This window comes from Manis pentadactyla, chromosome 9, assembly GCF_030020395.1.
Source record: "Manis pentadactyla isolate mManPen7 chromosome 9, mManPen7.hap1, whole genome shotgun sequence".
Lineage (NCBI taxonomy): Eukaryota > Metazoa > Chordata > Mammalia > Pholidota > Manidae > Manis > Manis pentadactyla.
This window is the reverse complement of record NC_080027.1, coordinates 16,211,937-16,225,882: the sequence shown is the minus strand read 5'-3', so window position 1 is coordinate 16,225,882 and position 13,946 is coordinate 16,211,937. Positions and strand designations below refer to the sequence as shown.

Here is a 13,946-nt window from a genome sequence, read left to right as displayed (position 1 = left end):
TTCGTGCTTTTATTCTAAAATTACATCCTTCCTTCCTCATGGATGAGAACGTGGATGCTTTCTTTAAATGAGCTTATCAAGGACATGGACAGTGGCAGATTTATGCAGTCCCCACTGGTTTGTGATTTGCTGCTGCATGAACTCCAAGCATCTTGGAGTGGTCACTCCAAGGGGTGAGCACAAGTGCTGGTCCTTCCCTCTGACAAAGGCAGACTTCAAACCCAGGAGTGGGTAAATTCCACACAGTCAGCATTCCTCCCAGGACAGGGAGTCCAGCACCTATCCCCGTCCGTCCTCCGAGGTGCTGTGTGACCACAGGAGAAACCCTCACCCTCTCTGAACCTCCAGTTGCCTCATCTCTAAGCATGACTAATAATCCTTGCTTGTCTCTCCCGCAGAATGAGATGAGGGCTCATGCTCACTAATCACACCTCAAGAAGACCCACGGGGCAGGAGGGTCCTCCCCAGCCTACATCCCCATCTTCCTGCCTCCTCACTCTCTCTGCCCATTTTCTTGGCCACTCGGACCAGGAGATGTTTAGCAGTGTCCTCAGCAACTGTGCACTCCCCCAAGATGTGTCTGGCAGGGAGGGAACAGGCCAATGGGAAGGGGAGGAGAAAGAAATTGAAGAGAGAACAAGAAAAGCAAAGGAACATGGGGTGGGAGAGGTGGCAGCAGAGAGGCAACCACCTCCGAGGACCCTGCTTGGGTCCACGTCCCCCTTGAGGACATCCCTGAGTTCTTCAGTCAAGGTCGACCAGGCCTCCCTCCACCCACCGACATCCTTCTTCTAGTGGTGGCCCTGCTCTACCTTTCAAGACTCTTTGAGGACAGGACATCAGGTCTTAATTCATCTTTATATTCTCAGCACCTAAGCTTGGTGCTCATAGTAGATGCTCAATAATCATTTGTTGGACTGAATAGCAAACTTCTCTTGCTAGGCTCCTGGAGGGCATGGACTCTGTGTCTGACCCCTGTTTATAGTCATTTTTTGGGGAATGGAGGAATCAGGAGAAGCTAGGCTGTGCTGCTGTAACAAACAGCTCAGTGGCCTAACACAACAAGGGCTTGTCTCCTCCTCGTGTTGCATGTCCCTTGGGGGCTCATCCACACGTCATCCTCATTCAGGGTCCCAGGGAGACAGAACAGAGCAAGTCGCCACAACAAAGAGGGAAAGGGCCTTGCAGTGTCTTTTTCCCTGATGACTCATTGCCTCCACCAGAGTTATACAATTACTTCTGATTACATTTATTTAGCCAAAACAAGTGATGTGGCCACACCAAACTTTAATGGAAGAGCTGGAACAACAGGCAAATAGCACCCATGACTGCCCCTGAGGGTGGAGCCAGGTGGGGGCCAATGCAGGCTTTGGGGATGGACAAATGTGGACTTGAACCCTGGCTCTGCCATTTACTAGCCACGCCACCCTAAGTAAGTCCCCTCACTGCTCGGAGCCTGGGCAGTCTCATCTGTAAAATAAACCTTCAAGAATTATCAAAGGATCCATGTGAGGATAAGAAATAACATATTTGAGGTGCCTAGAAAAGAGCAAGTCTTCAAAAAAAAGAAAAAAAGTTTATTATAAGCTCTGAGGAACCTGATGCCCAGCACCAAAGCAGCATGGAGCTCCATCACTGTGAATTGGTTTAGAAAGTTCCAGAGAGGTGCATGATGAGATAGGATCACATCGACATTGCTTTGAAACTATCACCCTAAGTCGAACCCCAACACGTTCACAGCACCCTGCCAATGTCCAAGGACTAAGGCGCTAACCTCTGCAGCAGGGTGAGCAGCCATCACCATCCTCATTTTATAAATATGAGACAAACTCAGTGCCCCAAACAACAACAAATCATCAACGTAACGATGTTTGAAGCTGTAGCCAAAATGTACTGTTTCCCATGCGCCACACTATGCCAGACGGTGTTCTAAGAACCAAGTTGGCAAACTACAGCCCACAGATCCCACAGGCCTGCCACTTGCTGTCATAAATACTGCTCAGTTGGAACACAGCCACACACATTTGTGTACTGTGCTGCCTCTGTCTGCTCTGTGTGACAGTGGGAGTGTCCTTCTCTCAACAGACACTCTATGGCCCCACAGAGCCCTGTAGATTTACTATCTGACTCTACAGAAAAACTTAGCCAACCCTGCTCTAAGCAGTGTCCACGTCTTCTAATAGTCATTTCCATGTGAGTTTCTAGAAATGAGACCCCAGCTGAGTGGGAGCTGCAAAGTGAGGTCACAGTGAAATCCCTGTGGAGGTCCCAGACTGCAGGGAGCCCCATGAGCAGGCCCCTCAAAATGACAAGTGACTTCCATCACCCCCTAAACACCAGCAGCTTTTTACCCTGTGATGCCTCCAGTCACAGAAATCTTGGATACACTGCATTCTGTCTCTTTGTAGCAGGTCCAGCACAGTCCCTCCACCCCCACTTTGTGCACTGATGTAGGGCAAACCTGTCACAAATAAATGGGCCAGAGGCTCCCCCAAAGTTGAGAGCATAGTCACCATAGAACAGGGAGGCTGAGCCCTCATCAGCAGAAAACCTTTGCAGAACCACTGAGACTTTGCTGCACAGTCTGTGAGCTGGCTCTCTCCTGACATGTATGATAGCTCTCAGGGCACCAGGTTCAGCACAGGGCTCTGGAAACAGAAACCACGATTTGAATCCTGACCTCTCCAGGATATGTATGATAGCTCTCAGGGCACCAGGAAAAACGCACATTAATTGTTCAGTGTAAGTGACTCATTTATCCATATTATTTTTAAGAACACACATCAGGCAAATAGTGTTAAAACAAATCACACTCTAACGGATGGCTTGTATCAGGTTTGTGTGTGTTATTTCGATCCAATTCACACCAAACCCTGTAAGATCGGTACCAGTGTTATTATCCCTTTATACATAGGGAAACTGAGGCACAGTGATTGGAGAGGTCAGGATTCAAATCGTGGTTTCTGTTTCCAGAGCCCTGTGCTGAACCAGTTAATGCCAATGGGATGCATGACTGGCTTTGATTTTATTGTACAGTCTGGCGGGTTTTGCCCTGCTGCTGTTGCCTAGTAAACTTCCCTCCTGACAGCTGGTGGTTTTCCCCAAAGTGCCCACATAGCGTTTCCATAATCCATGCCTATCTGCTCTACATCAAAAGCAATTGCTTGGGTAGCCAGAGAGAAAGCCTCCATAGCTGGAGATCCCAGAGGAATTATTTACACAAGCTCCTTAGCCCCAGAGCTGAAGGACAGGAAATGGCAGATGAGTTCCGGTCGATGGTAAAGAGGTTTGTGCCGGCTCAGTGGCCTTACACCAGCTGTGTGTTCTTGGGCAAGTCACTTGCCCTTTCTGGGGAAAGGAGGAAGTTTAAATTCATGCCCCTCCTAAACATCCTTTCCATGGGATGTAGCACAAAGATTAAGAGAGAGTGGCCTCTGGGGACAGGGAGAGGGGAATTCAAGCTTTGGCTTTGCCTCACCTAGAGGCCCTTGACTTTGGACATCCTGTCAGGTCTCTGTGTGAAGCCTCCTCATCGACAACCCCAGATTTTGGTGCCATGTTCAGGGGGCCGCAGTGAGCAGGGCTACATGGCATGTTGTTTATGATCTTAAAAGCCTGATGCAAATGTGTAACCATCCTCATTACTATCTCCTGAGCCCTCGTCCCCCAGGCTCTCTGAGCACAATGTCCACGCTGCCCACCAGCAATGGGGTGTTTGTCGTCATCCCGCCCAGCAACGCCAGCGGCCTCCGCCCTCCTCCAGCCATTCTGCCCACCTCCATGTGCCAACCTCCCGGGATTATGCAGTTCGAGGAGCCACCACTGGGGTCGCAGACACCAAGGGCCACCCAGCCACCTGACCTTCGGCCCATGGAGACATTCCTGACAGGAGAGCCCAAAGCCTTAGGGGTAAGAACGGCCTCTCAGGATTCCCTAGGGTTGGGCTGGGAGGGAGCCCCCCAGCTCTGCAGCATTTATGGACATTTTGGAGCAGGGGCAGGCAGTTGAGAAATATTTAGTAAGGACCTGGGGTTCAGCTGTGCACCAGGCAGACAAGGACCTGTACCCATGGGGCTCACACAGCACAAACCAGTGACAACTGATGAAGATAACTCCAAATAGGGCAATGAGGTTGAAAATGATGGATGGGAGGGGCAACGCTAGCAAGGGGGGGCAGAGCAGTCTCTGTGGGAGCTGACATTTAAGCTAAATCCTAGATGCTGGACAGCAGCCAGCCAGGGGGAGACGGCGGGTGGGGGCCCAGCAGGTAGAGGAACAGCCAGGGCAAAGGCCTTGAGGTGGGAATGAGTGTGGCCTGGTCAAGGGTGAAGCAGAAGGTTAACACGGCTGCAATGTGATGAGCAAAGGAAGGTGGGAGACGAGATGAAGCTGCAATGGTAGTGAGGGCAAGCTCATGCAGGGCTGACGGCCCAGGAAAGACAGCCGCTAAGGTCCTTTCCAACTCAGATGGCCCTGAGATACTGGTCTCTGGGAGGAAATAAAAGATAGATGATAGACAGATAGATAGATGATAGATAGATAGATGATAGACAGATAGATAGATGATAGATAGATAGATGATAGATAGATAGATAGATAGATAGATAGATAGATAGATAGATGATAGATAGATAGATAGATAGATAGATAGATAGATAGATAGATGATAGAGAGATAGATGATAGACAGATAATTAGATGATAGATAGATAGATGATAGACAGATAGATAGATGATAGATAGATAGATGATAGATAGATAGATAGATAGATAGATAGATAGATAGATAGATAGATAGATAGATAGATAGATAGATGATAGATAGATGGATAGATAGATAGATAGATAGATAGATAGATAGATAGATAGATAGATGATAGATAGATAGATAGATAGATAGATAGATAGATAGATAGATGATAGATGGATAGATAGATAGATAGATAGATAGATGATAGACAAACAGACATATTCATCTTCATACATACAGGTAGTGTCTTCAGTTTACCTCTGGGCCTCAGTTTCTCCAAGTAGACGATGAAAGCATGGCTTCAGCAGTGGTGGTGGTGGTGATGGCAGCTCTCATTCACTGACCCCCCCATGAGAGGAGCACACACTGAGGCAAGGAATTTGCATGCATGCTTTGTCTCCTTAGATCTCATCACCATCTTTTGAGAAGGGGTTGTAGTTTCTATTGGACAGATTAGGAAACTGAGGTTTGTCGAGGCTAAATAGTGAGTTAGCCAAGACCACACAGCTTGTAAGTGGCATGCTGTACCACAGACGACCTGATGCCAACGCTCTGCTTTGAGCCTCACCACCATGTAGCATCCAGAAGCTCTGGCTCGGACATGCTGGGATTTAGGATTCTGTGCTAACGGCTGCACCGAGTCCACTGGGGCCTGAAGGGACTAGAGAGAATGAACAAAGACGGGGTCATTAAGTGCCGGAACCCTGAAACCTCAGAGCAGACCTCGGGAACCGATGACCTGCAAAGAAATTTGACAAGACAATACTAATGGCTGGAACCCATAAAAAGTAGAAATTATAAGGAGGTGTTAGGGAGCGTCAGCCAGTAAGAAGAACACCAGCTTTGGAGTTAGCCAGCCTGCCACTTCATGGTTGGAAGATCTCAGGCAAGCGACTGTACATCTCTGTGCCTCATTTTCCTCATCTCCAAAATTAGGATAATAATACATAGCATTAGGATTAAATGAGATAGATATCTGTGAAGCAACCAGCACACTGCTCAGTGTAGACAGGCACTCGCTACATGGCAGCCGGTGTTCTATGAGGCCTGATTCCAGTAGGTGGGGGCCCAGCAGCAGGACAAGAGCTTGCAGAGAAGAGAGCAGTGCTGGCAGCAGGGACACCATGCCACCCGGGGAGCCGGGAAGCTGAAAGACGTGCAGCCAGAGAGAGGAAGAGAGAAGATTCAAGAGGGTCAGGCCTGTCAATACCCAAGTTCTTGGCACTCCTGTTAGATACCTCACATGACCCCAAGAAAACGATTCTAGTTATTCATTGTCAACTCTGCCCATACATGGACCACGGTGGTCTGAGTAGTGGTGACCACTTCATCACCCACAGGTCCGTTTAGACATCAGGTGCCAGAAAGGGCTCCTGGATTAGACAGAGGTTGAATTCGGGGGCCTCCAATGTCCCCTCCCACTCAGTTCTAGAATTCAACTGTTACTGAAAACGTGGGAAGAAATGTGACAGAACTTGCCACAAGCCCACAGGTCCCCATCCTTGGGAAGACCACCCCACTTCTGGGAGTGGATGTGAGTTCACAGCTGGGATGGATGAGTGACAGACGCACCAGCAGACATTCGCTGCAGGACGAGGACGGAAAGGGGCGGCATTCCATGCAGGGAATGCCGTTGAAATGAGGGCCAAGGAAATCGGGAAGCAGCACAGAGCAGCGATGCTAGAGGTCCAGGGGTCAGAGCCCACAGCGGATGCAAACCACAGAAACACGGGAACAGGCTGCGGGGAATCGGCTTTCCTTCTTAAAACCGTCAATTATGGTTGTTGGGATGGTGTCTCCTCAAAAGATGGGGCCGGGAGCTTCCCCGTCGCAGACCGTTCGCGGGGGAGCACGCTCTCCTCGGCGCCGCCCGCCTGACTGCGTCGCCCACCGCTCCGCAGACCGTGCAGATCCTCATCGGCCTCATCCACCTGGGCTTCGGCAGCGTGCTGCTCATGGTCCGCCACGGCCACGTGGGGATGCTGTTCATCGAAGGCGGTGTCCCCTTCTGGGGAGGAGCCTGCGTGAGTGCCGGGGCCCCCTGGGAGGCCGTGCCAGCTCACCTCTCCCCGCAACGCCACCCCCCCACGTTCTCCTGGGCACCTCCGCCCCTGGGGGGCGGGGGGCCTGGGCCTAAACCTAACGACGAATCTCAAACCCTACTCGTAAACCTAAGCCAGACCCCACTCCTATATGTGAACGGCTTCCAGCAAAGAGTCTGCCACAGAGAAGGCCCCCAAAAAGCACAGGATGAAAGAAATACGGGCCAGGGTAGGGACCCTAACCACCTGGATTATCTGGATCCTGAATCTCACCCAGCCTCCGAACCCCCAGGGTAGAAACCTGTCAGTTCCTCTGGGGGTCCCAGCCCACCAAGAGCCCCTGGGAGTCTAACCTGCTTTTAATCCCCAGGCCCATTCCTCTGCTTGCACCCCAGCCATCGCTGCCCACCCCTGCTGGAGGCTCAGTGGAAGCACATCCTCAGTCCTGTCACCTCCAACGCTGAACAAGCACTGCAGCGCTGACGCTGTGCCTGTCTGCACCTGAGCCTCCCAGCCCCCCACTCCCCCACCGCCACACCCCATCCCCCGGAGCACAGGCTTCAGGGGAAGCCAGCGGGGTCTGAATCCCAGCTCCACCCTGTGTTACCACGGAGTCCCTTAGGCAAGTCACCCCATCTCAAGCCTCAGTTTCTCATCTACAAATCAGCTCGTAGTTCTGGCCCTGCCTACCCCACAGCTTGAAGAAATTAAGAACTAATGCATGTGGGAGCCAATTACCCACCCTTGATTCTGCACCAAAGGGAGAGGATCAGATTTGAGAGGTGCCTCCTTCCAGTGAGTGGTGGTTCCCGAACCCAGGGCACAGTGACTTCCATCCCCTGTCCCAGGCTGCCTCCATCAAGAGCTCAAAGCCCCCAGAAATGGGGCCCAGAGATGCCAGAGGAGCTGACCCACACACAGCTAGAGCAGGGGGGCCTGGCTAGCCTGTGGGGCCAGGCTCTGGCCCTTCAAATAGTTCCGAGTGACCCGAAGCTGGCAGGAAGTGTTGGCAAATGAGAGGGTCTAAGGAGGAAATTGCAACCGGAACAAAGGTGTTGCTTTCTGCTCTGAGCTTCCTCCTGCCAGCTGTGTCACAAAGTACACCCCAGTAAAGATTTCAAAAATGGTGGGAAGGAAAAAAAAAACAATTACCCTGCCTTACAAACCCAGGAGATATCAGGGCTGGGAGACCGGGGCAGTTCACCTGTGAGGGCCAGCACTTGGTCATTCACTTGGGTCTCCACGTGGCTGGCCTCTGGGAACCCTGGGATGTCTCCCTGTAGCCCCAGGGCCCCTCCACCTCTCCCCTGGCCCACACTGGCCTCTCCCACGGTCTGGCCCCATGGTCTCTCCAGCGTGGCAGCTGAGGCCTTCTAACAGTAGGCCCAGAACTGGCACGGCACCACTCCGGCTGCCTTCCCCCAGCTAAGCCGGTCGCGGGGACAGCCCAGGCTCACTGTGCAAGGCAAGTGCCAAGGGGCAGGCGTGTGAGGCGGGATCCACTGAGAGCTGTCTTTGGAGGCTGGCCTCCCAGCCGGTCCCTCCCCACCTGCCCTGAATCATCATCTGCCCCATGCCCTCTCACGTGCTTCTCAGCTCAGAGAGGCCTGCCCTGACCACCCAACCTCGTGTAGCCCCCGGTGACCCCTTGTCACGTGGTCACAGCTCCTGTCCTACCGTACTTCTTGACTGTTTATGTGCCAAGCCTCAGTCTTCCCCAGCTGGACCACCAGCCCCGTGAGAGCAGGATCCTGTCTGACTCACGCAGCTCTGTGGTGACCTGGGCACACCGCGCTGCTCACTTCAGGGTTGATGGGTGACGGCTGGAAGGCACAGTGCCTTCCTATGAGCTCCTGATGACAGGAGGTCAGTGAGACCAGCATCCCTCAAGCTGCGCCCTGGCTCCCTGGGTGCAGGCCCCTCGTAACCAGGGGGCACCTCAGGGAAGTCAGGAGGCAGAGAAGGTGACAGCCGAGAGGCTGCTGCCCTCTCCCTGGTACCCACACGGCCTCCGCTGAGCCCAGGCGTGGTGTGCCTGCCCTGGGTCCTGGCTGCAGCCTCACCGGGGACCCTCTTCCGCACACAGTTCATCATCTCTGGGTCCCTCTCAGTGGCAGCGGAGAAGAACCACTCCAGGTGCCTGGTAAGTCCGAGTGGGGGAGGGCACGGGCAGGGTGGCGACTTCCACAGACACTGCCTGGGGGCCTGTTGAGTGCCAGGTGGGGGCAGCAGCCAGACCCCAGCACCACGCAGGAGGGGCCGAGGTCCACTTTCAAAATACAACACAGAGCAGAGAGTGAGTGTTCCGGGTCGAAGGGCTCACGGCTGTCCGAGGAGGGGAAGATGCAGAGAGCCCTCCTGGAAGAGGAGCCAGCTCAGCGGGGCCTGGGCGGGGATAGGATTCAGATATGGTTGGGGGCGGGAAGCAGGGCAACACGAGGAGGGCCGTGGGCAGGGGTGCTACAGAAACCGTGTGTGGTTCCGTCCACCAGGGCACAGGCCTGGGGAGGAAAATGGGGGGAATCAGATGGAGGGGTGTCCTAGGTCCCAGTGGCAAGAGGCTCCAATGCCCTCTGCAGCAATGGGGAGGCCACCCAGGCTTTGAGCAGGAGCAGCCAAGTGCTGTCCAGGCTCCACGAACGTGGCAGTCAAGGGCAATCCCTGCCCGTGCGGAGCTTACGCTCTGGTGTCTGGTCGGACACCCAACCCAAACTAACACGTGAGATAGTTACAGAGTGTGAAAATTGCTAAAAGGAAGCCCACAGGCCAATGGGAGAGTCACTCTGACCCCAAGCAGGTGGCCCTAGGCTGGCTGTTAGAAGGGGACAGCCACGGAAGAGCCTGCGGACCAGCGTCCCAGGCTGGGAGACAGCAGAGAAGAGCCTGGGCATCAGAATGTGGAGCAGGAGCCAAGACACTGGACTCTAAGAGGCAGACCAGAGGTGGGGGGAAGGAGAGGGGGTGGGGGCAGCTGCACCTGCAGGGTGCCCAGCCTGGGGGAGGGCACGGGGGGTGGGGGCAAGGAGCCTGCTGCAAACCCCACCAGAGAGGATGAAGGTAGGGGAGGCCGTTGTCCTGGGGTCTGGGAAAGGAGGGGAGTCAGCAGGAGCACCACACGCACCCGGCGGGGCCCCTGCGGCCCGGCCACAGGAGGGCTGTGTCAGGAGGCCCAGGTGCAGCACTGCTGCCCCCTGTCCTTTCTCTTCCCCCTGCCTCTTCCCTCTGCTCCTTTCCCTCCCGCAGGTGAGGAGCAGCCTGGGGACAAACAGCCTCAGCGCCATGGCGGCCTTTGCTGCAACGGCCGTTCTGCTCATGGATTTTGGTGTCACTAACTGGGTGTGTTGTCAGACACACAGGGGTGGGGAAACATGGGAGAATAAGAGAGCCATGCCCTGGAGGTGGGGGGAGGCGGGAGTTTGCAGCCCCAGGAGGCCCAGGGCCCTGGCATTGGCAGGGCCAGCCAGGCCCAATAGATCCCATGTCCCTACCCCAAGAATGGGCAGTGGGGGCACAGGGTGGAGTGAAGGGGGGGCACAGGGGGTGCCACCCACCGGCTGTGTGACCTTGGGTAAGTTATTCTCACTCTGGCAAAGTATAAAAGGGCCTTTTCTTCATTCGGGGCCCCCTTCTTCACTCCTGAACTCTTGGCTTGTCTTGACTGTGTATTTTTGGCCCCCAGGATGTGGGCAGGGGCTACCTGGCCGTGCTTACCATCTTCACCATCCTGGAGTTCTTCATTGCAGTCATTGCCACCCACTTCGGATGCCAAGCCACCCGCGCCCAAGCCAACGCTGTGAGTACTTCCACCCCCGCGCCCATCCCCGGCTTGGGCCTCTGAGGAAGCCGTTGGCTTGGAAGGCGCCCTTCCTGCCCCTCTTCGTGCCTCTGGGACGCAATTTGCAAGGATCGCGCCCAATAAGCTCGCCAACTCTCTTAACATCCGGGTACCCAAAGAATCTTTGCGGGAAGATGGGACTATGTTCCTCAGGGACACAAGGGGGCGCCATCACCAAAGGCCCAGCTCCTGTGTAACCTGGATGCTGAGCAGTCGAAGGCTTGACCTCAAAAGGGAATGGGAGGGGGGCATTCGTGACAGGGGAACCAGCTGCAGGAAAGTCATCCTCCGGCGGGAAAATGCGGGCCGTAAGGCGGGGGTGCTGCCTGGGAGGTGGCTTTGTGCAAAACGGGAGGTGAGGCTATTGAAAGTCTTTGAGCAGAGGAGTGTTTGCTCAAAGGGAAGGGTGAGTGGAGGGGACTCAAGGAAATCAGTCTGTGGTGGTGAGGGGGCATGGATTGTTGAAAGAAGGGGATGCAGGGGGTTTGGGGATGGGGGAGCCCCAAGGAGGCCAGTGCTGTGGTAAGGAAGCTATGACCAGTGCGGGGGTCGACCGGAGAGAAGGAACACCGGAACTATAGCCCCTAGGGAAATGGGGCTTTTGCCCGTTTCCTTCACCGCTGCACTCCCAGTGCCTGGGTCACCGTTGGCCCCAGTAAATATTTTTTGAAATATTAGTTGAATGGGTGAGTCAGCCAGTTCAGACCTGGGCGCTGTTCTCAGAACACCCACAAGGAGGCGCTATGGCATCACCTCCTTTAGGACTGTCATTGGATTTTCTTTCTCTGCAGCCTGTGATTTTCCTGCCAAATGCCTTCAGCACAGATTTCAACATCCCCAGCCCCGCAGCCTCTCCACCCCCTGCCTACGACAACGTGGCCTATATGCCCAAGGAATCATCCGAGTAGATGGTCACGCTGGCCGGTTGGTGTCCAGCCCTTCCCCTGTGGGCCCAGCCTCTCCCCCGAGTCTCATGATTAGGGGGCAGCCCTGGAATCCTCACATATCATGGCACCGGAGTAATGTGTTTCCCAGGGATGTAGGTCCCTCACATTTCCCACATTGGTTTCTTTCCTAAAAGAACCAGTTGATGTCAAGGGTGCATGTTCCTCAGCCCCCTGGTACCCTTGCTACCCTCTGGGAACACCCCCACGTGCTGCTCAGCATTTATGTCTGCTCATTAGAGGAAACCATGACCTCGTGGGGAGCCAGGTTTGGGGGCTGCCCTGGCCCTCAGGCCTTGAGATCATTAAGCACAGAAAGCACAGAATCCCCCAGAAAGGGGAGTTCTGTGTCCAGCTGCCCTGGCTGCAGAGCTGGCGTGGCCCGACCTCAGGTCTCCAGGCCCCAGGATCAGCTCTGTTCTTGGAAATCTGCTGCCACGTCCTTGGGCCTATTTTCCCACCTGGACACTAAAGCCTTGAACCAGGTGACATATAAGGCCTTTCCAGCTTCCCTGGGCTCCCTCAAGACCTGGTCTAAGCCAGGCATCGTCCCCCCGCTGCCTCTGGACATGTTCACTTTCCTCTGTAAAATGGAGTCAGCATTAACACTAGCCCTGCCCATCGCCCAGGGTAGGGGAGGTTGCCAGTGGGGGGGGGGGCTAAAGCCAGCCCACTGCACCCCAGTCAGCATCCATGGAGTGCAGAGATGGTGGCCCTCCCTCTGGGAGGCTCAGGACCGCCCTGTGCCTTTCAGCACCTCCCCTCCCTGAGCCTGGGAAGCAAGTCAGCCCCTGGAAATTACCGTGAGATGTGCAGGGTCTCCAGGCCAAGAAGATACCTCCACCTGGTAGTCAGACGCCCTGGGGGATGGCTCATCTCATCCATACAGAGGGAAATAAACAGTGTGGCTTACACTTTGGAGCTAATCTCCTTGGAATAACTTTTTCTTTGTAACCTCAGGGCTTTGAAAAGTTACACCATATTTACCAGAAGACCTGGGGAAATGTCCCCCTATCACAGCAAAAGGGCACCTCTGGGTGCTGGGCTCAGGTGGTGTGAGCCTTACACTTGTTCTGTCCCCACCTGGGCCCAAACCAGCAGGCATTCCTACCCCCACTTTACAACCAAGGACGCGGAAGCATGAAGAGGTTCAGTCAGATGCCCACGGTCACCGAGCTAGTAAGAGGCAGTGCTGGTACTTGAACCCAGCTCTATCTGACGTCAGAGTCCATGCTCTCGCCAGTAGCTCTCAAGTCCAAACCCAAGGGCTTTCCACCAGCCCCTTCCCTCCATCCTCTTGTTTCTTCATTCCAAAGACTGGGATGGGGCTGCATTCCTCAACACCCCCATGTCTTCATCCAAGAAACTCCTGATTTTCTTTCAAAGCCCAGTTTACATGTGGCCCTTCTGAGAGGTCTCCTCAAAGGAGGGTAGCTGGCTGGGTGGCTAAGTGCCTTTCAGCCGCAGGACTAGAAGGAGGGTGGGGCAAGTGAGGCTCCCTTACGAAGACACTTGCCCTCAGCATCGTGCAGGTGCAGAGCTGGGGTGAGGGATACAACAAGCTTCGGCTTTCAAAATCCAGAGAGGAGACTTGAGGACTCAGATCTGTGAGTTTAAGACCACAAAGTCTGGCACTGGGGGAGATGTGTTTGCAGATTTAAGACCAGTTTTCTTCCCCAAGAGGAGATGTGGGACATTTCTGAACTGAGGGGAGAAGTAGGGAGAGAGGGATGGAGGAAGGGAGGCAGAGGAGGAAGGGAAGGCTTAGCCCCAGGCTGGGATTCCCCTCGCCTGCCCTCTGTGGACCGAGTGTCTCAGGAGAGATGTGGGAGCCAAAACCGCAGATCAATTGGGAGGAATTAAAGAGCTGGATGTTTCTGCACATCCCAAGCTGTGATGGGAAGAGACTGAAGAACACTAGAGATGTCCCAGACAGCATGGAGCCAGCATATGGTGACAAAACTCAGGGCCCTATACTCCCATGTGAATAGAAGTAAGTAAAAGCATCAGAAACCTTCCTGTGTCCCCAAGAGAAAACACAAGAGTCTGAGGGGGCTGATGTGCAGTGTGGATCGCCTGAGGCTCTAGCTTTATAGCAAACTTAGAGTGGAGACAGTGGCCATCAGCGAGAGACCAGCAGGGACAAGCCACCTCCACAGAGGCCAGCAAGGGCTTGTGGACTGCAAGTCAAAGAGAGTGACTGAGTGATCCTGAATTGGCACAACTAAATTTCTACCACTGAGAAGAGAAATGGGAACAAAGAAGTAATTCCCATGAAGGAGAAGAATGCCAAAAACTGCAAATCATTCCTAAAGGAAATTAATGAAGAGCTAAATAAGTGAGATATATATATTAATGGACTAGAAAGCTTGACAT

The 13,946-nt window shown here is 54.0% G+C and overlaps 1 protein-coding gene across 1 annotated transcript; it reads left to right on the top strand.

Annotated features, from left to right (window-relative positions):
* The first annotated feature begins 3,666 nt into the window (after positions 1-3,666).
* MS4A15 (membrane spanning 4-domains A15) lies at positions 3,667-12,475 on the top strand. Its single transcript, XM_036924259.2, has 7 exons — positions 3,667-3,909; positions 6,651-6,773; positions 8,878-8,934; positions 10,035-10,127; positions 10,471-10,584; positions 11,418-11,550; positions 12,325-12,475. Exons 1-6 carry the CDS (start codon positions 3,685-3,687, stop codon positions 11,532-11,534), a joined length of 729 nt encoding a protein of 242 aa, XP_036780154.2. The 5' UTR covers positions 3,667-3,684; the 3' UTR covers positions 11,535-11,550; positions 12,325-12,475.
* The last annotated feature ends 1,471 nt before the right edge of the window (positions 12,476-13,946 follow it).

Bases quoted from the DNA above. Each gene is read 5' to 3' on its own strand.
- MS4A15 (XM_036924259.2), top strand. From the start codon at position 3,685: ATGTCCACGCTGCCCACCAGCAATGGGGTGTTTGTCGTCATCCCGCCC. The intron at 3,910-6,650 runs GTAAGAACGGCC...ACCGCTCCGCAG, and splicing joins GAGAGCCCAAAGCCTTAGGG to ACCGTGCAGATCCTCATCGG. The intron at 8,935-10,034 runs GTAAGTCCGAGT...TCCCTCCCGCAG, and splicing joins AGAACCACTCCAGGTGCCTG to GTGAGGAGCAGCCTGGGGAC.